This window comes from Vicugna pacos, chromosome 7 (assembly GCF_048564905.1).
Source record: "Vicugna pacos chromosome 7, VicPac4, whole genome shotgun sequence".
Taxonomy (NCBI): Eukaryota; Metazoa; Chordata; class Mammalia; order Artiodactyla; family Camelidae; genus Vicugna; species Vicugna pacos.
This window is the reverse complement of record NC_132993.1, coordinates 59,985,891-60,009,687: the sequence shown is the minus strand read 5'-3', so window position 1 is coordinate 60,009,687 and position 23,797 is coordinate 59,985,891. Positions and strand designations below refer to the sequence as shown.

General features: G+C 43.3%; 1 protein-coding gene across 2 annotated transcripts in view; it reads right to left on the bottom strand.

The window, feature by feature from the left end:
- Nucleotides 1–6,545: 6,545 nt before the first annotated feature.
- SLC25A13 (solute carrier family 25 member 13) overlaps nucleotides 6,546–23,797 on the bottom strand; it is a 179,144-nt gene continuing 161,892 nt past the window's right edge. For both annotated transcript variants that reach the window (XM_015242032.3, XM_006207611.4), the window contains exons 15-18: nucleotides 17,792–17,930; nucleotides 8,139–8,297; nucleotides 7,956–8,046; nucleotides 6,546–7,692 (exon numbers count right to left, since the gene is read on the bottom strand). In XM_015242032.3, coding sequence (XP_015097518.2) covers nucleotides 7,506–7,692; nucleotides 7,956–8,046; nucleotides 8,139–8,297; nucleotides 17,792–17,930 — 576 coding nt within the window. In that variant the 3' untranslated portion in view covers nucleotides 6,546–7,505. The remainder of the gene's footprint in view (nucleotides 7,693–7,955; nucleotides 8,047–8,138; nucleotides 8,298–17,791; nucleotides 17,931–23,797) is intronic.

The following is a 23,797-nucleotide window of genomic DNA, read 5'->3' as shown; positions in this document are numbered from 1 at the left end:
GCTGGAATCTGTCATGGCCAGAGAATATAATGTGTATGATTTCAGTCCTCTTAAGTTTACTGAGACTTGTTTTAAGGCCCAGATTATGGTTAATCTTGGTAAAATTTATTTTGTACTGAAGAAGAATGTGTATTCTGTTGTTGAGTGGAGTGTTTAATAAATATGAATAAGGTCAATTATTTACTTTATAGATTATTTTCAATAGTTGTCTCCATGGCTTTGCTGCTAGTTTCATTTGTCATTTCTGGGTCGGTTTCTATTACATGAGGTTTTACTTTGTGACAGTTTATATTTTCTCCTTATTTTGATTGGTGATTTTTATTAGATTTTTTATTGTGATTTTTACGTTGTGTGTTGTGGGATTTTGTTATATTGTCTTAAGTAGTATCAAATTGTGTTCTGACAAGCAGCTAAGTTACTTTGAATCAGTTGGATCTCTGTGAGGTCTGCTTTTAAGATTTTTTAAGGGCAGAGCAGCCATTATCACAGTACTTTTTTTGCACTATTCATAATATATTTTTCTGAGGATTCTACCTGATGTTCTATGTTTTATGGAGGAGTCTCTACTTTTGCTGGTGAGAACACAAAGCCTTTTCCTTCTGTGAGCTCCAGAACTTTTCTTCTTCTCCCTTTCCAGTGGTTCTTTCCCAAGTCTGGTATAGTTTCCTCTTAGAAATGTACAGATTAGAGGCTGCCAGATTCCAGAGCCATCTCTCAGAGCAGCTCTTCCTGTTTGGTAATCTGCCTTAAAATTCTAGCTCTCTTGGCCTCCCTGACTTCTGATCTCCATCTTTTCAATTTGGGGAGGTCAGGCTCTGTCTGGGTTTGCCTTCCTGGCACAGTGGCTGGAAACTGCCTGGAGACAGTAACTTGGTGCAGTGCTAATTCTCACTTTGTTTTCTTTCTCTCAGAGTTGAGAGTCCTATTTTGCCTTATAATCAATGTTTTAAAACTACTGTATTATATTTTGCCCAGTTTTCTAGTTTTCCTTACTATTCCGTCATGGCCAGAAGCAGAAACCTCCCAAAGGTATAATCTTTGAGGCAGGAAAAAAGTAAACTTGAGTTTAGTGTTTATAGAAGTTAAAGCATTTATTTAATATTTACTTCAAGGCCTTGATGATGATTATTTTGAAATTTATTTTTAGACATTTTACTAAAAGACAATAGTTATCTTTTATAACTAACTTATGTCGAATGCCATGCTCATTTTTAATAACTTAGCCAGAGGTGTGGTGTTAGAAGGGTTAGTTATTAAGCCAATCAAGGCACTTTCTAAAAGGAATAAAAGGAAAAAACATTGCCAAAAAAAAAAGCCACACTTAATTTCAAGTAGCAAAAAGACAGAAATAATGGTTTCTCTACTTTCAGTCTCACACAGGCAAACTGTCTTTTTTTAAAAAAGAAAGAAGTTACTTACTTTATTAGTCGTGGTCACCAGTAACGTGAAGTTCCAGGTCGATTGTGAACTGTTTCTTTAGTTCAGAAGGTCGTGCAGACACTGCAGAGGGAGGCAGGACAGAGGCTGAGACAAAGTGTGCAGAAATCTCTGCTTCCCATGTCCAACAGACATAGGCAATCACTTCACTACTGTCATCAGTAGAAAAAAAGAATGCTTCAGTTTCCCTCATCCCCAATTTTTCTTTTTTTCTGGTTTTACTCGAACAGAGTGTAACCCTTTCATAACACTGGAGCTGGCCCAACTGAAGAGGTCATCATAAGAAGCAGCTCCTTACACGGGTTGATAATTCTCCGTAAATTCTCAAATCGATAAAGTGTATCTCTGTATTTAAAACTTAGTTAAATTCTGCTTCAAAACAGAAATTCACACTGAAATACATCACCCTTTTGAAAAAGGAATGAGAACTTATTTTAATACATACATACATACATACATACATGTGTGTATATACACACACACACACGTATAAATATGTATTTTTTTTCCCTTTTGCCTATGCTGTACATTTTTGGTGTGGGTGAGTCAGTAATTTGCTTTCATTTATGTAATAAAGGGGGCAGTACAATGCAGTGGTAGACACCCACCTTGAACGTTTGGGATAGCAGGTAACTTGCTGGGACTAGAGTAAGACTTTTCCACCATCAGTGGTGATGGAGATTTTATGTCCACAAGTAATTCCAGCAAATCCCACATTCTGTAAACTGTCTCCATTCCCTCCAGACACACTTTGAGGCCAAGTACCCATAGATACTTACTTTTAACTTGGTTTTCCATTATTTCCAACTTTGGTTGAAGAACGGCATTTTCTAATTATAGCAGAGATTTTTAAGATGGTCCAATTCAGTTTGCGTCATATCGCATTGCACTGTAGCAGTTTGTAAATTTATCTCTGCTTTTTCCACATTACCTTCCAATTTAAAACCCGTGGGGCAAATGCTTCAAGTTTACCTTAATCCTCTATTTACTGACTTTAATATGTTGTAAAATAGTTTTAAGATGAACCTCAAAAGGCTTGTCAGGATCACCTGGTCCTCAGGGCTCTGGAATTGAGAGAGCAAATGCACTTACTATGGTATATAATCCAAGATCACCCTTCCCTTCCACTCCCAGCTAGGAATGATATGCCTGGTACTGAGAATGGTGGGGGGACACTCAGAAATCTCAGGCTTAGACCACCCGAAGAACTTTCTGTACTGAGTTTTGTTAAGAAATCCTTGTAGGGAAGGAAGAGAACGTGGGCCGCCACCAGACCTGGATTCTAACAGTAACATGCTTATCTGCCCTGAGACTGTGATGAGCAAGATATTTAACCTAAGACTTTGTTCCCCCTCATTTGTGCTGCAGGGAAGACGGCAGCTACCTGAAGGGTGAGGGAGGGACTTAATGAGATCACGCCCGGCATGTAATACCCCACATTTAAAGAGTTCTCACCGGCCAAGGAGCTCCAGGGCCGGGGGGTGGGGGGGTTCCTTTCCCCCTCTCATTTGAAAGCAGCCCAATAAGACACCAGAGGAAGAGCTGGTCTAAGTAAAGGGTGGAGGAGGGGGTGATGAGAGGAAGTGTTCTAATCAGTCTTAGTTCATTAAGCCGTTTGCCCTTCCCCCGTCCCACAGCACAGACATCTAGCACACACAGCATGCTTGCACGAGGCTGTTCCAAGAGCTGGAGTCCATTTTTAAACCTCCCAAACTGCTCCTCAACAAAATCAACCATTCTCCAAAGGGGCAGGAGTCCTGCCCAACAGACAGTGGTGGCACCGGAGCGCTGGTGGCCAGACCAGCGTGCAGGGGGTGTGTCTGGGCCCTGGAAGCAGCAAACCTCAGACGGGCACAATTACTGTGTCTTCTTAACTCTCCTTCTGAAGTTATTCGAGGGGACTGTGGTTTTGCCTTGAGCAAAACCCCCTGAACAGCCGGGAATCTAAAAACAAACAACATTATTTTATTAGGTTACTCCAAGCAGATGAAAGCAGAGTGTTCCATTTGGACTCTTTTTTGGAATCAATTAATGCATTAGCTAAAAACAAACCCTTCTGAAAGAGAGTCCCGTTGTCCTCAGCAGCTTCTAAAGGAAAGCTTGCCACTGCGCTCCTAAGGACACAGAAACATCAGTGAGAGGAACAGAGAGAATGAGTGGTAAATAATTAACATTCATTGATAATAAGAAAAATTATTTTTTAATGATATAGCTCAACCCTAATGTAACACTAATCTCAAAAGATACGTTTTAAACCTTTATTTTTAACCATGACCAGGAAATTTAAATATCATGTAGTTTATATGACAGTTTCTGACTCAAAGTTACCAACGAATTAAAGCCAATTTAAATAGCTGTAGTTGCTTTAATAAAAGATGTACTTACGATTTCTAAAGTAAGTGAACAATACATAACACTGTGATTGTTTCCAGGTATGGTTTTAACTCCCAACAGCAGAAAAGTCCTCTAAAGTAGGGAAATAATAGGGATTGCTCATTGGAAAAAAATATGTATTTCTCAAAAACCATCCATCTATCCATCCATCCATCAAAATTATAATCAAGAGCCCACTAAAAGTTTCCGGCACCATGGAACCAGCATCAGAGACACAAGCCCACCCCTCACGGAGCCCAATCTTCCAAGCCGAAGGCTGCCACTGTTTTGAGAGACAGAAGTGGCAATGCTTTTTGCTGCCTCAGACTTTGAAATGAAGCCATGAACTCCCTGTGGTCTTCGTAACATCCAAAGTAGAACTTTTTGGCGAGGGCTGGGTTATTTCCAAAAGGTAAAACAAAAGGCACACCCCTTTGTGGGCAGCACCATTTATGGAAAGAACACTTCACTCCTCTTACCAGGGAACGTGTCTTCTAAAAATCTTTGGGAAAATCCACATCCTGAAAGCATCTGATTATCCTGAATTTAAAATGGGATTTTGCTCAGTGGCAAAGAGACAAATTCATCCCCGCAAGTATGGCTTCTGTGGTAAAAGGCACATGGTGACTCTTAGAGAGGGTTTATCTGGAAGGTTGATAAACAGGGCCACAAGACAGGACCCGTCAAATTCCACTCTTGGAGATTTCCCTGCCTCTACCTGAAGAATTCCAACGTGAGTTGCCAAATACCAACTGGGAGTGGAGGTGGGGGGTTTGGGGGGGGAGCGAAGGTTACAAAGTTTCAAGCACAATTTGTTCCCGGTTTTTATTCCCCGCTCACAGAGTTATGTGCCGTTAAACATTTCCAGAAGACTGTCAAAACGTAAGCATCCTGAGGTTTACATAGGCCACACCATTGAATAACATATAAGCACAAAATCTTAAACATTGTTTTCCAGCAATGGTAAATATTTTAGCTAAGTAAAAACCGAAGCTTGAAATGCAATAAGCATTTAAATGACTCCTTTCTGTGCCAGAATTCTTATTTTCCCCCGTGCAAGCCGGGCTGCTTGGGATTAAGGCGACCCCAGGGAGCAGAGCGAATGGCTGTGGGTTATGAGGTGTAGCATGAGCTTGGCGACAGCGTGCCACCCAGCCTCAAGAAACCCAGCCGCGACTGGAACCCAAGAATCAGTGTGTTCACTTTGTGGTCAGCGCCACATTTTTTCCCCTCCTTGAAAAAAAAGAAAAAAAGCTGCTACAAAAGTCAGGCCTCTCTCCCACCCTTCAAGCCATCAGGAGGTGGACCAAGGGCAGAGCGGAGAGACTCCAGGGCACAGGGCAGGGGAGGTGGCCCCCTGGGTGCGCAGGCAGGTGTGTGGAGTCACTCAGCCTTCAGTTCCTTAGCGTCGAGGAGGAGAATGACTGGCTGCACAAACGGCAGCCACAGCACTGCCGACGTACTGTGCTGTCACTTCAGGAAGAAGGAAAACCCAGAACAAATTTGACGTGGTTTTCACCACATGGTGATTACAGTCCTCTGCAAGGATGTCACCGTCACACCACCCACTGAGCAGAACCCAGATGGAAATGAGGCCTCCTTCAAAGTGTCTCAAGTCGCTGCCTATCCCTGAACAGATTAAGCTGAAGATTTTAAAGAAACACAGCCCCGTGGCCTGTCTCCTTTGGCTTCCTGGTACCTCTGGTTTCTCATTTACGCAAGAGAATTGTCCTCCACTACAGATAAGTCGAAGGGAAGCCAAGATGCTCTCCCACCAAGAAGCAAGCAGGCCAAGGCACCATCTCTGAGATTTGGGTCAGTATTTGTAACATGAAAATTGTTCTTCTATAAAATTTCAAGCAAATGAAGAAAAGGAATGCAGGGATTTACACTCAGGGACTTGCCTCCACATCCAAAATACCAAAGCTTGAGTGCTTTGTTATTGTAACACCACCCAAATTTCTACAACACATTTGGAGTCTTGTGACTGGTCTCTGAGATTAGGATGTAAGTATCACTTATCACACTGATCCGGGATTGGGGGTGAGGAAGAAGAGACGGACAGGTTTCTTTTTGGTTTTGCCAACTGAAACCATGGCTGGAGCCATGCATGTAGTTGTCCTATTTCCGGTGAGGAAAACCAAGCTTTTGTTCACTGAAAAAAAAGCAAAAACATCCAAAAAACCAGACTCATGGATGGTGTCTACTCTTTCCAGTTTTGAACAGTAACTTTGAATGTCAACCTGTTGACCGACAGGTTACTCAGTAGCCTCTTCAGGGGCACGACTGTGGTCCAGGAAGAGCCTTCAGTTCTCTTCAAGATTGCTTCCCCCAGTTATTACCGTACTGGCCACAGACTGCCAAAGTCAGCGTCCCGTTCTGGAACGAGGAAGAGTCACAGAAGATTAGAAAACAGCACTGCCGTTTCATACAAGTTTTCACGCCCAACATCCAGTGAAACTTTATACAATTCTCACAATGAAAAACTGCCGAAAGCGCTGAGCAATGACTCCAACAAGTGTCCATTTGCTAGGTGCATCGCTTATCCAGGGTTAAATGTGGTTTTTCCCCTTCACGCTGAACGCTGGCCTACCGAAAAGGGGGGTACACCCACCTTGAAACCAGGAGGGTATGTCCGTGCCAACGTGAAGGGAATCGCCCGCAAAGTGAAACAGAGAGGCCAACGATGACAAGGACTGCAGCCATTCACCATGGGACATAGCAAGAGAAAGCAATTCAGGAGCTTTAAAAATAGTTTATTTCCTTCTTCACACACACACAAGCCTCTGACCACTGTGCAAGGCACCACAAATTAAATAAAAACTTATATTACAATGTATTTGTCTTACATGATTCAAGATAAAATGGATTTTAAAAGCAAATGGGTGCCCATTACAAGGGGTTGGGAGGGGGCGAGCGTAGGTACAGTATTGGGGGTCGCGGTTTTCCCACAGTGTTTACTGGAACAGGCAGTCATCAGCACGGGGGTTCAGGTGAGCAGCCGCCCCAGATCCGCACGTCCCGGAGAGGCGCGGGCCTCCTGGTCTGTGTCTACAGAGTCCAACGCCAAGAGTACTTTCCCTAGTAGGCCTGGTCCCAGTACCAGAGTATGATTATTAAACATCTTCAATGTGGTTTTTATTACAAATAACATGTTTCACATAAAAGCTTCATAATATACTCCAGAGACAGAATTAGTGCATGTTTAAAATCTGAATCCAGGCTGGCTATTTCTGATAATGTTTTCATTTCTTCCAGTGTTTTTTTTTTTCTCTTATAAATATGCACCCAGTTTCCTACCGGGTTAAACACACACGGAACACTTTTGCTCTGAGCACCATGATTGCCTCTCAGTAGCTTCTTTGGGACCGTCATCCCAACCCCCAGGAGAGCGGTTCTCATTTCTATTCAGACCTGTTCCTTCCCCCAGATCAGGCTGGTGTTGACCAAAGCCCAGCCGATGGCAGGCACCAACAAAGGTCTGTGAGCAGAGACCGAACGAAGAGTCACGAATAATTTCACCAAGATCTAGTTAAGAAAACACGCAGAAAATAAGTGATTTCACCTTACAAAAAGCCTTGACTTGAGTTTAAACAGGAGATGGAAGCGAAAGGAATGAAGCGTCGCTTCAGTCCCAGATGGCTTCTCTACCGCAGTTACAACAAAGCTACGGCAGCAGCCCAGGGCCGCTGCTCCTACGGGCCTCCGCTGGCGGCTGGCGAGGCGGATGCCGACGGCTTGAAGAGAGGTAGGTAAAGTCCAAATTTGTTTTCAATCCCTGCAAACGTTGCAACTGCCAGTTTGTAGCCCCCAACGTGATCAGGATTGGGAGCAGGCAGTGTGATCCTGGATTTAGGGACTGGCTCTGATCCCATGGGTTTCCTAAATGGAAAGATAGTAGAGTGAGAATCTGAGTTTTATTATTATTATTTTTTTAACTTGGTAAAAACAACCTTCAAAACCTGCTGAAATGTGACTCCCAGAGGAGCCTGGAACTCTAGTTACCTGTGTGTTGTCTGAAGACATGATTTCAGCATTTTCCTACATCTTTCCTACTTCATCGTCAGGACGAGACGAGACTGCATACCTCTCTCCACGACAACACAGTACTTACTAGAAGCAGCTGAATTTAGCAGGGTACTTACACTCCTCCAAAATCAACGTAGAACCATCGCTGTAGCAACTCATACGTCAGCAGAGTTACACCAAACTGGGGGGAGGACCGAAACACGCGAGCTTCAAAAAAAATGGTGAAATAACAGATACAATTAGATTTTTAAAATTCACCGGATACCAAAGGTTGAGTTACGAACAAATTATTTCCATACCGCCAGCTCCTTTCCACAAAGCTCTGGGGCCTTCTTCCCGCAGGATCTTCCTAAAGCAGTCGATCACTCCGCTGTAAGTGGTCTGGCCGGCCCGGGCGGCCACCTGTAATCGCGTCTTGATAACATCAGCAGGGGTCACTAAAGATGCTGCAGGCATACCTGCAGGAAAGACAATACCTTCGCAGTCTGGTCACATTCTCACCACATAGAATAACTGTGCTTTGAACTGCTGGCCGTGGAAAGAAAGTTAAGAGTCTGATGAAATCAAACGCCTCTTTCGCCGTCCCCTCGGGGATGCACAGCTGTGACTGTCGGGCTGCAGGGATGGCGGAGGCTCGGACGCACCTACAGACACGCCTCACCTCTCCTCCCCCAAATCTCCAACTGCCACTTGCTATGCTTACACTCGTCAGTGGTTTTAAGGAATTATTTATCAAGACAACGACTTCAAGTGATTGAGAGCAAATGGAGAAAGTTTTTTGTTTTTTGAGTTTGGGTTTTTCTTCCTCTTCCCTGTTGAAATCAGAAAGTCATTAGGTCCAATTTTTCAGAGGTGAAGCATGTTATCCGTTTCCCCTTCCTGCTTCTCTGCGGCTGCTGGCAGTCACCAGAGGTGCCTCCTCACACACATCCAACCAGCCCACCCTCCAAATCCCAACCTCTCCAGTTACATCAGAAAAAGACTTTACTGATAGCTAAACAAACAGCGCGCGCGCCCGCGAGCATGTGTGTGCGTGGTGACCCGAGGGGGAGACTGCCACCGACAGCTCAGCTGAGGGTTCCTCTTTCCTGTGACTGACATCTCCAGAAGAAAGTATCTGACAGAACGCTTCGAAGGTATACTGGCTGATAATCAATGAAAAAGAAACAACAGTAACAAAACCACCACCCTCCCAAAATCTACAGTCACTTTATCCAAACTGGAGCAGCCCATGTTTAGATTTTTTAAAAGCGAGACTGTACTCAGAAGACACTGTCTCTTACGGTTTTATTACTTTTCCATTATGAACCTATTCCAAACCAAATTGGTCAAATGCAGATGCATAAATCTCCTTTGCTTTTTTTAAGGCTTAATAATTCTGTAAGAATTTCTGTCCAAACCAACGTGGTCTGGCTCATGACTCCATCTCATCCTTCTAACAGACAGCTTTAAAGTTACAGTGTGTGCATGTGTGCCTGGGAGAAGTCGCTGGGGTACACGTCTGCATTTATATCACTAAGCTCTACCTTTTCCTCTTCCATCTTTACTGAGCTCCTCCAACCTTCATCCTAAGTAACAGTTTTCATAAAATGCATCACAATTTTGCACGTGAAAAGCTCACTTTTATATCCAGTGCTTCGCTGGTAAGTCATACTGAATTTCCTATTAGCTTGGAGGAATTATTTTAACTTTGAGCCAGGAATTTACCCTCCAACATAATGGAAGGAAACATGAAAAATGCTTAGAAACCCACTGTGTTCACACCACCAATTTTGTTTTACTTCCTGGTTTAGAAAGAGTTTAGCAAGGCTGTCTGCTCTAGACACGCAGTAAAACCCTCCTTACAACGGCAGGCAGGCGTGTCGGAGGGTGACTGAGAAAGACATACAAGCAATAAAACGGGTAAAGTTTCCTTCAGTTAGGGCAGTTTTCACAAATAGTTCCTTGTTACGAAAAAAGGGAGAAGTATTGGGGAGGGAGGGAGGACAGACACTGATTAGCGGAATAAAAGTGCCAAGAGAAATGGGTCAGATGTTTAGCAAGTTGTCTGGCAAAACTGGTTGGTGTGTGTGTTTACGGGGCGGCCTGCACATGACTCTCACCCTCTCCATCGCCGGCTCCCACCTCTCACAGGAGGACAGCTGCCGGGGCCTTGGAGGAACTGCGGACATCCCTGTGGACAGGGGTTTTCTGGTGTGGAGGTCAGGCTGCTCTGGCACAAGGCCAGGAAAGCAGCACCTACCGGGAAGAGCTTGGCCACCGGAGATCTGTCGATTCTGGGGGTCAGGGCTAGCAAAGACTCCAAGCAAACTTGCCTGGTCCCTCCCGGCTCCCGAAAGGCTTAGATGATGCTGATTAAGAGGTCAAGTTTTCTCTGTTTCCAAAGAGGGGCAGTTGGAGTCGTCTAAGAAACAGGGAAGCTTCTTTAAAATGGGACCGGCAGCCTACCTGATGCTTCAGTGATGAGACCCTGGGGCCACCCTCTACCTGTGAAACAGGAACCCCCCTCGGGTATTCTCCAGCCAATAAAAAGACTGCAATTCTTCAAGGGAGCCCTGGCAGCTAGAGAGCAGAAATTCATTTACAAAAACAACAAAAAAGCACGATTGGTGAAATACAATTCTGGTACAAGAACATACCGTATAACACAGGAAATAGAGCCAATATTTTATAGTAACTGTAAATGGAATATAACCATTAAAAACTGAGTCACCATGTTGCATACTTGAAACTTACAACTGCATGTCAACTATACCTCAATTTAAAAAAAAACGCAGCAAAGACCAATAAATCGGTATCATATGGGAAAAAAAATACAATTAAGGCAAGTCAGCCTTAATTTTCATAAATATCCCAGTAGTATTTGTAAAGAATGTGCTTCTCCATTTATGGGATACAGAGTTAGTACCTGTTAATTTTGGATCAAGGTTAAAAGTCTGCCCAACATCTCTTTTCATCCTTATTTTTATTATGTACTTGATGTATCAACTTCTAAGAAAAGTGTAAAGTTTCATTTGGAAAGAGAAAATACCACATTCTTGTCATACTTTCAAGTTGAGGTTTTATAAGACAATATTATGTTGATAATACAGAGAGTTTGATGGCAATGTATCTCCTCAGTGAATTTTTACCTTTTCTCAGTGTAAAGCATCCCTCTGTGCTTTTGAATGCTATTTTTAAATTCTGAATTCCATTTAGTTTGACATTAATATTGCTACACTTGCTGACTGTAGGCATTTGCCTGGTACATATTTTTCGATCCATTCTCTCTCCATCCTTCTATGTAACTGTTTTCTCAAACTTCAGATGACGAGACTTTCTTTCACAACTTGGCTAAGTGTTTGTTTTCACTAGGGGCATGAAGGCATTCAGTTGTGGCTCTTAGGCTGATTTCTGCCATCCTGTGTTAGTTACGGTTTGTATTTTCTCTGTCTCTAGGTGTTTCCCTTTTGATTTCCACCCTTTGCTGATAAATTAGTTTAAATAGCCCACGCGCTAGTTACACAGGTGCAATGTTCACAGTGTGTGTGCAACTGCTGAGCACGGACATGTTCGCAGGCTGCGGGCTTGGCACCCCTCCCCCCGCTGCCTTCCTCACCATTACCTGCCTCCCAGCGACCCTGCTTGTGTAGAAACACCTCAACCAAAGTTAGCAGTTATTTGGACCAACTCTCTGGTATAACTTTGATTTGCTGTTTCCTATCTCCTTCATTTTCCTCGTTCTTAAACTCTTCACTCTGCCTCAGAGGGGTCTGTGACGGGTGCCTCTGAGCCCTGGCTGCGAGAGGCTAACTGGGGTTTGGCTCTCACTCCTGCTACCGTGCCTGCCTGGGGACGGCGCTGCGGCACAGGGCATCCTCTCCTGGACGTTCTGAATGTACCCAGTACCGCGGACGAGAAGTCAACCTTCCATTATTGACTGGTTTTCTGCCCGCCTTTCCTTCTTTCTTCCCCCGGGTTAACTCCTATTCAATAAATGTTAGCCCTGCTGGATTCATCCTCCAGCTCTCTTAAATTTTCTCTTATTTTTCACCTCTGTCCCCTATATTCTAGAGTTTTTTTGTTTGTTGCCTGTGACTTTATTTTCCAGATGTCTCATTTGGTGTTTTTCTATGGATTTTTAATTCTGACAATCCTTGTATTAACTTTCAAGAAAGCTTTCTTACTGGTTGTTCCTTTCAAATCTCTCTGAGGACCCTAATTATAGTTCTTAAAAGTTCTTTTCTGTTCCCTGAATTGCCTGTTTTCTCTGTAATTCTACTGTTTATTACCTGATTGCTTCTGCTTGTCTGAGGACCTCTGGCTGTCTACTGACATTCAAGGTCAAAGAACAGGCTGAACGGGGCTGTGGATGGCTTCCACTGTGCCCCCAGCCAGCCGTCGCCCCCAGGCCTCTCTCCTGAATGGAGGGCGTCCATGGGTTTTGTGAAATGGGTGAGGCCTGTTAACTGGATGTAGGGCCTAAGACAGCCTGACAGAGCAAGGACATTCCAAATCCTAAAAGGTGGAGTGCTTCACTCTGGAAGCAGAAGGAATCACTTTCTCCCCCTCTTTGGAAGAGCTGCCATTGCTTCGTTATTTCTTCTGTGTCTGCGGTAAAGGTCTGGAATTCCCGTGAGCCTTGCCCTGCTTTCCAGCAGGGCTTTCCAGCTGCCCTCCCCAGGCCCACGTCCCTTTCTTAGAATGCAGCTCTGGGCTTCTAGCCTGGGTTCAAATGTTGCCTGAAGCCCCATATAAAAAGAAGGAGAGAGAGACCAAGCCGACCTTCCTGAAGTAAACGCAGTTCTTTAACTCTTCTAACAATTTACCCTATAACCTACCCCCTCATCACTCCAGGCATTCTGTTGTTCACCCACAGGTTAACATTATCCAGTTCTGCTCTGACATTAATAAAAGCATTTTCTCCTGCTGCTGTTTTGGGCTGTGGCATCTTTCACTGCAGTTTCAGAGTCACTATGGTTCTGTTTCCTGTCTTCTGAGGGCTGGTGCGAATAAGGAGTTTTTAAAATGTATTTTCTAGTATTTCACAGTATTTGGGAGGAGAGGAGCGATGGATGAATATGCTCAGTCCATGACCTTGATCCAACCTCTCCAGTACCTTTTTTTTTTTTTAAGGATCTAAGAAGTGCTTTTAAATTATCTTAACCTTTATGTCCACATAATTTAAAAATTATGTTTCATTTATATAACTATGTGCCAAAAGTACTTTCCTCCTAACTTCATTCTAGCACGTCTAGAAAGCATCACGATCAGTCACACACACAACACTGCCACATCTGTGCTCTGAACAGCTTTTAAAGATATTCCTGAATTACAACTTGGCCTAAAGCTAATTAATTCAAAGACAAGATCACAGGACCACCCCTTCAGTGTGACTTGTTCCTACACCTCACAACTCTGACGACTGAGATGATCTGGAATGACAGATCGCCCTACAAAGCTGAGAAGTACTGGACATCCTTCATCTGATATCACCCATCAGCCATATTGAGATGCCCTTCATCAGTCAGAAAGCAACACTTAATTACAGGGAATTAGAATTTGGTTTCTTAATTTCAGGCTCCCTGTTTTAGGCCTCACCTTCAGACACATGAGGCAGTTGGGCTAATGAACATGAATTCAAATATCAGTTCATTATAGTCTTAACTCCATCCTGTGAATTAATGGAGATGTTTCCAGTGTTTAAAGACCTTCTCAGTTTATAACAAAAATATAAATAGCATAAATCTAAAAAAAATTAATATTTTCTCTATGTTTTAAGATATCAACCACCACCTGTTACAAATCTGTATATTACTAAAGCAAACTAACCTCAAATCAAATCAAATTTTTGGAAAAATATAATACTTACTGAGTAAGAGAAATTACTGTCAAAACATAAAAGGTAAAATCATATTCACTGAATCCCAGGTCCATCTTATGTATTAACATTGTTTTTCAACAAAAAATTTGTATTCTCTGTAAGAGATCAATTGAAACATAAAAATTGCATTTTACATAAAAATGTATATTGTGTATAAAATATAAAAATACATATAAAAATAGTATTGAGGCATTTCTTAGGATAAATAAGTTAGTGGTCAACTACTATGCCTCATAGCTTATTTTGAGATAAGCTTTTCATCTGTCTCTTAATGACAACAAAGATCACTTTGGCCCTGGGACCTACTTCCTGGGCTTCTGCATACACTCTGTCAGTGTGTCCTCGCCCAAGGACACACCTTTATCCTCCCTGGTACCCACCAGGGGGACACGGGGGTCTGATCCAGCTTCCACCCAACAGCCCACACACGCGTGTGCACACCCGCCCTTCATGATGGCATCACACTGCGCACACTTCTGACCAAAGGCCCTCCTGCCCTTTTCCACCCTGAGTTCGGCTCCCTGACAAGAGCACCAGCAGGCTCTCCGCTCAGCAGACAGCATTCTGCTGCCTCCTCTGACACCTGTTCACTGCTCAACACTGGAGATAGATCTGTATGTTTGTCTCATTTAAAAATACACATTACTAATCCTTCTATTAATTTTGGTACATTTTTAGGCATTTTAATTTGGATCTTTAGAGAAACAATCCTTTTCAAATAATGATAACATTCATTTCTTCTTTTCTAATATTTACGCCTCTTACTTCTTTTTCATATTTTACCACATTGACTGGAACTTCCAAAATAAGGCTGAAAAACAGGATGATAGAAACACCCCTGTCTTATCTCGAACGTTAAAGAAAATGGTGGGTGTGACATTTGCCATCGGCTTCTGATACCTGTTATGAAATTAAGACGGTAGCTTAGTTCTCATCACATACTTCATACAGATTTGTGAAATATACAAGACCATCGGGCTTGATCTGTTCTCTCAAGAAGAAACCAATGACAAAGTCCGTCCTATATTGTCCCGACTTACAGGGAAGGGGAGGATAGACGATAAAAGGACACGTTCCACAGTCAGTGTGGCAGCCAGCTCCCAGCCTGGGCTTCAGGGGTCTGCACCTCGTAGTCTTCACACCTCTGCTTCTGTGTCGCCTCTGCGTGTGACACAGCGCTCAGCGGTATGAAGGACAGGAGGTGTGGGAATGAGGGGCGCAGCCTCCAGGCTCGGTCACAGAGACATGGCAGCTTCTGCTTTGCTTTCTCTTCTCTCCCTCCTCCCCCAACTCCTCCTTGCTTGTCCCTCCCCAGGCCCCACCCCAATCTCACTCTGGGGAAGCCTCAACCTCCACGTCCTGAGGACACCCAAGCTGACCTATGGAGAGGCCGAGTAGCAAGGAAGTGAGGTGTCCTGCCAGCGGCCATGTGACTGAGCCATCTTGCAAGTGTGTCCTCCAACCCCAGCCAAGCCTCCTGGAGTCCCGGTTGACATCCTGACTGCAGCCTCATGACAGGCCTAAGCTACAGGCACCCAGATACGTTGCTCCTGACCCGCAGAAAACTGGAATAAACTTTTGTTGTTTTAAGCTGCTAAGTTTTGGGGTAATTTGTTATGTGGCAATAAATAATTAATATGGAAGGTATCTGGAAAACGACTCTGAAAGACAACAGGATGGCTAGAGGGCAAAAATAACAGCTGCATATGGCTATGCCTCAAAAACAATTTTTTTTTTTTTTTTTTTTTTTACAAGCAAACTCACTTCAGAGAATTTATTTCTCCAAGGAAAATGATCCAAAGTAGGGAGAAAGCCTTTAGGCACAAAGATTTTTTTTTTTTTTTACCAATACCATGTATTTAAATTTTTTCGGAAAAAAGTTTAAGTTATCTAAGATTAAAGATAAGTATACAGCAATTAAAAGTTTAAAATATTGTTTACAAAGTTTTAAATGACATAAAATTAATATTATTATTGAACATTTAAAAATACTTCTTACGTGCCAGGTACTTTCTTGGATCTTTACATCTATTAATTCACTTAATCCTCATAATAAATGCATCACACTAAGACAGTTCTTATCCCCGTACATAGGTGGAGAAACAAGCAGAGAGGGATTGACTAACTCACTTGGGGCAGTTCTCAGCGGGGAAGCTGGAATTTGAACCTGGATAGTCTGACCCCGCAGCACATGCCATTAACCATTTTGCTGTGACGGTTAACGATGCTTCAGATGTGATATTAAGTGAACACCACATACCCACAGCGTGAGCACAGCTCTTAAAAACCTTCCAAGGAAGCGAGGGGAAATTAGCAAAAAACGTTCAATGGTGATTATCTTAGAGTCATGGAATAATGGATGTTATTATTTTATTTAACCTTTCTGATACTTTCCAAATGTTTTACAACGATCAAGATTATTTTCATAATCAAACAAAAAATGGAAGACAATAAACTTTAATAGAGAAAAAAATGCACCCGTAATTTCTACAGCCCTGGTAGCATGGATTACCTAGCAAAACTCCTGCCCAGAGACGAAGTCCTGTCTGGGCAGCCATCGTCCCCAAAAGAAGAGTTCAAGGCAACTTGGAGAATGTCCTAGACTTTGATCTGAGTTCTAACATGTGTCTTCTGATTCACAACTGATTTCTCTGGAGTGATCAGACAGATCCTCTTCGATTCAACATAATACTGGCTAACACTCACTGAGTATTTACTCTGTGCAGGCTACATGCTGTCCTTCACGTGGCTGCTCTCACCTGGGCCTCACAATTGCTGTCTCCAGTCAGTACAATTATCGTCTCCCTTTATAGCTGAGGAAACCGAGGCTTGGGAGAGTTTAAGTAATTTGCCCAAGGTCACAGACTCCTAAGTGGTGTGTCAGTTCTTCCCAGTAGGTCTTCGTACCTTATTTCAAGTAAGTAATTTAAAGTAAACTGTATTCCATCCTTTTGGTTCCCAAAATTATCATTTATACATATGTGAATGACACAGAAAGGACACAGCGAGTCGATGCCTAACGTCAGATTAAAACTGGGAATTTCTATATATCCTAGTCTTCAAATTCTGGGCTTCTGATTTAGTCTGAGTGGTCTTCACTGCTACTCATACAGCTAGGCTCCCTGAGCAGCCAGGAAAGGACACCCCTGCCTCATCCCCCAACATCACTACCCTCGAAGAAAAGGGGTTAATCAAGAAATAAAGAGGAGCCCCACGGGTTCCTGCCCCCAGGGCTCCCCGGACTCCAGGGGCCACAAAACAGCGAACAACTTCTCAAAGCAGGGGGTCACTCTCAGGAGGCTCAAGACCGTGTCTGATGAGAACACCACCTGCATCAAAACTGTTTGGACCCAGGCATCCCGTGACTGCCTTAGGGTCTGTTAACTCATTAAATGTTTGTCACCACCTGGAGAGCTGGTCCGGCTCTTGCCTGCAGGGTCTCTGAACAAGAGAGGAGCATCAAAGAACCAAGTGACTCCTGCTGGGGCTAGAACCAAATTTCCTCCAGGGATTTACGCTGGGAGTGCAGAGTCCAAACCTCCAAGCCTGTCTTCTGGGTATTTTCACTGTAGCAGGGCAGAACAGACTGCAGCCACTTCTCCCCGAGACCCAGTACACACCCCCCGCCCCCTGCAATCTCAGAACCTACACCACGAGGAAGACTCGGATCTCCAACTGACCCAAGCAGCTTCTGGTTCTACTATATTTCTTTTCTCTCAATGATAATAACTACTGCTTAATAAATTCTGGACAAGATTTTATGCACTATTTTGGCTAGACACCTTTCAGGCACAAGCATGAACATTTAAAAAACCTTCTGACTGAACAGTTCTCCTTCTTAACGTTATGAAGTAAAACTGTGAAGTGACAAGAAACCAGCAACGGAATCCAATTAATACTACAAATGCACCGAGTGTTAATGAGCTTTGTCTTAGAGTTAAGAAATTAACTTGTCTGGTGGTCTAACCTGCCAGAAGTAAGATTAATTTCTTTCCCTTGCCTTTCAGTAGCTCTTCCGAGCAACCTACAGCCCTCTCACAGGCGCCCCGTCAAGAACTAGACGCCAAAGCCCCAGCGCGGGGCACTCACCGGCGACGGCGCCGGCCAGGAGCAGGCTTCCGGGGCTGACGTGCCCGTCTTCACTGGCCAGGGCCGCCTTCACGTGAGCGTAGCACGGGAAGTAGATGGCCGAGAAAGGAATGTCCCGCAGAAAGCATGCTTTGGCACCCTGTACATTTGCAGAGGAAGAAAAACCACATGAAACACACATCCCATTGAGAAGATCAAGCTTCTCTGGAACTTACCTCAGAACAAAATATTCCAGGAGAAGACCAAATTTGTACTTACAAGTTGAAAGGGGAACAGAAAAAAAAAAAAATATATATATATAAAACCCCAATTTTTGCAAGTAATAAATTAGAATTTTGTTTTTAAAATTAAGACATTTTATTCTGTGGTGTGAGGGAAAGGGAGGGAGCTCTTGCTCATTCTAATGGCAAGATTGCAATGAAAACCATTTTCGGAACTCTGCCTGCAACATTATTTTAACATTCCTAAAGGGTGGCAGGTCACTGGCATTTCAAGGAGTATCTGTTTAGAAGATGGGTAGCAAGATGCTTCTTTGTTTACACACAAGGAAGTAGACAAATTATACAGGTGGTGGGGGAAGGAGTTTGTTTTCCATATTGAGACTCTGATGAAAATGTTGGACTCTTTCCCAGGAAAAAATTATAATACATACATAAAAAGTTATACATCTTTTCAAGGGGTTCATGGATCCCCTAATTTATTCATATACTTACCCTTTACTCCCCAGGGCTTATGAAGCATTGACAAATGGCTGTACTAAAGCTTTAAAATGTCCACTTAATTCCTACACATTGAAGAGCTGTGTGTGGAACCATTAGCAATGAAGGCAAAGTCTTCACCAAATAATTTCTGGTGCCAAAATAATGCCATAGGGAGGCCTTGAAAACTGACGCATGCCCAGAAATATGACGTAAAATTCTAATGGAAACCACAAGACATACATTGCATTTTAAGGAGGCTAAATGGGAAGGAAGTCCCCCACTTTCAACACTTAATGATTTAATATTATTTCTTTCACAGATTTCTAATACCTAAAAATTTTCACCAAATTTAGAAATTCTTCAAAGAACATAATGAATCCATCCAGGTTCCAAAGACTAAGCCAAGCCCACGTTGGATCTTGGGTATTTGCCTCACACTTGGCTCCAATCTGTCAAACCTCCTTAACACTGCACATCTGTTACTGCAGCCTTAGCTTTCCTGACACCCGCATTACACTCCGGACTCACACTGAGCTTTGGGTAATAAAACGCTTAGTCTTTTTCATATGAACTGCTGTTAACCTAGGCCTACTGTAACTTAATTAGTTGCCTTAAACAAGTAACACAAGCAGGACTTTCTGTTTAATCCTATTACACTTCATCCTAGTTGGGCCCATCCTTCCAACCAGAACAAATGCTTGGAATCTGGGTTCTGTCATGTCGGCTACTCCTCAATCAACTCACCCATGTTGTGTTAAGCTGCCTCTGTCCACTGTAAGTATATAGACATTAAAAAAAAAAAAAAAGAAAGAAAGAAAGAAAAAAGAGGAAAAAAAAAAGAAGCACAGATCTCCATCACGTACTGCCAGTCAGCCCACACTTCTGGTAACTCCCAAACTGGTAAATGCCTAACTGAAAAAGAACCACCACTGAATCCACCACACCCAAATTCCTCATTTTTTCACACGTACAAGTTGAAGCCAGGATAGTTAATCTATCAATCGCACGTTTACTAAGGGCCATGCTGTTGGCTTGCTAAAGGGACCTCCCTGGCAGTGCCAGAGACGGGTCTAAAACTCGGGACTCTGGAGTTTCTCCTACCTCCCCCAGCTCTTTCAAGGGGAAGAAGTACAGTATGACACTAGCATCCATGTAATGTCCAGCCCTTTCCTAAAGATTAGTTTTTAAAGAAGTTAACATTCAGGGAGTTACTGTGTAAGGGAAACACTGTCACCGATATTTGCCTGTTTTCACTTCCTTTTCCTTATTCTGCCTCCAAACCTTCCTGTAAGTTCCACTCACTACCTGCCCACATGCAGTCTGTCCAGGAGATACTCAAATTAGATACCAAATAACCAACTCAAATGAAGATCAGTTAAATCTTCATTTCGGGCTCCCTCAATATAGTTTAAAAAAATTGCCATATTGCTAACTTTTCAAACAAATCACTTTGGGGTAATTTTTTAGGATGATGTAATTCTTCCTTGCACAAATCTTGCTTTTTACCAAACCAGTTAGTTTTTACTGTTGACCTCATCTCTCAAATCTTTGCATCTTAAGAGCTGAACTTTGGTCTGTAGGCTCTGCTTTTTTTTTCTGCTGGTTACTATTATCTCTTTAAAATGTTACCCTTCCCCAACTATAAAACAGTAAGTGCCTATCATAGGCAACACAGAAAAGTGTTAGAAATTTAAACTGCCCTTCATTGTCGCCAGCAAGAGGAGCGCTGCAACTGCTGCTCACGTCTTGGGGCATCCCCCCTCAGCAGGGGTATGAACAAGCATTCCACAGTTGGATTCATGCTTCTGTGGTTGAGTTACACCTCTTCTTCTCCTTAAATTCATGCTATATGGTTTTGGTTTTTATTTAATTTTTTTTTTGGAGGGGGGTGGTGGTGAAGGGGCAGCATGGTCTAATGTCTCCAGTCCTCAGCCATACTGCCTCAACTTCTTTTCTGTATGTTGTTTCAAAAACTCTACCACTATCTTCGGTCTTGGCTTTTCTGTGGGTTCGGTCCAGTAGCCTCACCGTTGTCCAAGCTTTGCAACGACTTCACTTTCCCATTTCCATCTCCTGGTTAGCCTGACTCCTCCCAGACAAAGCTACTCAGTGCCCCATTCATCTGATCAATCAAGGTACACCTATCACTCCACATCTCCTCTGATGGTTGCTAAGCTGGGAATAGCAACCTCTTACCTCTTCATTCATTTAAACCTAACACCGCCCTTTATGAGGATCCTTTGAGTAGAAGACAGGCAGGGAGTAGCTTCCACACGGCTCCACACTGTCTACACTTGCTCAGGGCTGTTCCAAGTTCTCTTCACGCTCTTCTATCTGCCTGTGTCAGCGTCGCCTGTTTCAGAATGTAAGCAACCAGGAGCCAGAAACTACTGTTGGGTTTAATTTAGAAAACACTCATCAATATCTTTGGCTGTTGGGGCCTAAGACGTGTTCCTCGTGACACTGACTTGGCTTTGCCAATTCCCATAACAAACACCACAACTACACAGAGAAATGTGGGACTTTGGGATACACTTAGGCTCCTACAAGGGAAAGTGACTCATTTCTTGGAAAAATACATTAGAAACCAACACGAAGCTTTTAGTTTTTCAGGCAAAGATATACAATTTGTTCGGGATACAACAGAGATTAGGAGGGCATAGTAGGTAATTTTGTACTGGAATATTGCAGAGGGGTGGGGGGAAGTCAGCAATTAATGTCTCTTATGCTACTTGGCTTCAATGTCATCAGAAGACCATGGGAAAGTGTGATCTCAACTCAGAACCTCCCTGTGACAGGGGAAGGGTCCAGCCAAGTGAAGCAGCAGCTAGGTTTCCCCAAGGAACCCTCCCTCCTTCCCTGAAATCATGACAATAAATCACGCATCTGCATGAGAACAGTAGCCAAAGAAGAGGTGTGATATGCTTTAAGAGATGTTTTGAAAACAGTTTCAGATGACTAAGAAGAAAAATGACTTGATCAAAACACAAATGAACAAACGAAAAAGAACAAATCTACGGCACGGGCAGAGCTACACTGTCAAACACCAAAGGAAACATGGTTGGGAATGTGTTGTACTTTTCCTACCACGGCTCAGACAACGCGGTCAAATAACTTGTGCACGCTGGAGCAAAGGGAGACGATGGGACAGGCCTTAGGTCTCTGATTATTTGAGAAAAAGGAAAAGCGAGGGAACAAAGAGGTCTCATGGAACAACCGCCACCTCTGCTCCACAGAGGCAGGGCCGCCTGCCAGCAGGTTACAGCGCTTAAAACTCCAACTGCCACGGCTGGAGGTACGACGAGCCCCTAGTGTCAGCCTCTCCTCTGTCACTGAGGCTGTGTAATGAGCCCTGGGGAGATCAGGCTCCGAATGTTCCTCGCCTGGCAAAAGGCCAAAGGTCGCCTTCATCAGCTCAGGGACTTTTTTTTTTTTTTAAAAACACTTTAAGCAAAGTCTTATTTTCAAGGAAAAAGTACATTTTCTCATTTTTTGTTTTTGGCATAAATTTTAATCCTTTCTAGTGGAATCAAAACCTCCTGAACCCCTTGCAGTGTCATCTAAAACTTGAACTTCCTCTATTTCTGGATAAAAAAAATCTATTCACCAATGAGGAAATAATTATAAAAGTCCCATAAATAGTATTAACTCCAGCACAAGCATTAAGGGACGGTGGGGGTGAGGAGGTCGGTGGTCCCAGCCTCTCCCAGCGCCTGTGTCCTTCCACAGCCCTGCACCTGTCCGGGCATCCGGGCAGCACGTTGCTTCTCCCGCACCCCAGGCATCAAAGCCCAATTCCCAAGGAAAGCTAATTTTGCAGAAGGCTGGAGAAAAGGCACAGACTTCTTAAATTTCCCTGGTCTCTTCCCCCCACCACTTCCTTCATGTCTAAGGCACAAAGGCAGGTGCCAATCTGTAAGGCTGCCTGGGGCAATGCCTGACCTGTGGCTCCAGCACAATGGAAAGGGAGGGAGGCGGGATGAGAAAAAGGCTTTCAGAGTTCCAACAGTGACAATGTTTCCCAGATTCCTTGATAAATCCTTCATTTAGTGGTGAACACTCCACTCCTACATCTAAACATAAACCCATCTGACTTGAATCCTACCTGCCCCGCGTACAATTTTTACTAAGTGATCAGCCACTCTGAACCGGCAACTTCATAATAAAGGGCGACATTCCATGCTGCCCAAGAGCCTGCGTCAGCAACACAAAAATAATTACTTTAACCATTAAAAAAAATTAATAAATTACAAAGTATGCTACCTGAAATAAATCTTTAAATGGTTTTCGGGAAAATCCCCACGTTTCCCTGCCTTAAGCCTTTCTCACTGTTCTAGGCGGCCCTGCCCTCATTCTCTGGTTGGCCCTGAATTTTCTATGCACATACGGCAAAAGTCACTTGGGGGAAATTACTAAGTGCAAAATGCAATCATCCAATCTCTTCCTCTTCATTAAAGCACTCTTTCTCCAAAGAGGGGAAATAATTGTTATTTTTTCTTTTTAATAAAAGGTCCACTAATAACAGGCAGAAACAATAAACGGCATCTCTGGGGAGACCTATATGTAAATAAACTAGAATCAAAACTCAGACCTAGTTTAATTATCGACTCTGGCTCCATTCCAATTCCGTATCCCTCTAAAGTCTCTCCATCACCATTCTATTTAAGGTCTAAGAAAGGTTCTTTTAAGGGCAGGCTGCACTTAACATCAAGTTAATAGTCCATGATGGACACAGGTCAGTTAGACAGGTTTAGAGACGCTGGGCCATAGTATCACCACGGCAAAGGAATTGTTTGTTTTGCTTCTCATGCTTTTTTTTTTTTTTTTTTTTTTTGATGTGGACACTATGTTGAAAGCCCAAAGGAGCCTTACTCAACTCTTAAGTTGCTGGAATCATCCACCCAAGTTAACTCTGGCAGCTCTTTCTGGCATGAAATTGTCAAAAGATGTAACACAACAAGATTTGTATCTTCCATACACACACTGCCATCTCCAATGTCTTTCTTCTTCTTTAAAAGCTCTTCATCCTAGACAGTATCACACCTGCCCAATCAGTCTGAGGGGAAAAAGAAGAGCCCTGAAGGATGGTGGCCGATACAGAAGTCGGGGCCAGGGCAGGTCTTTTCACATGCTAATTCCTGCTTCTTCTAGCTGTACCTGCAAACACAGCTCTAAACAGACTATTTCTAATACAGGGAAAGGTAATTATACTCACAAAGGCACCTCTGTGTCACGGCTGGGCACCAGGAGCCGGCAGGTCTGGGAGACAGAGGCTTAACAGAGACTCCTGCAGTGAATGCACATT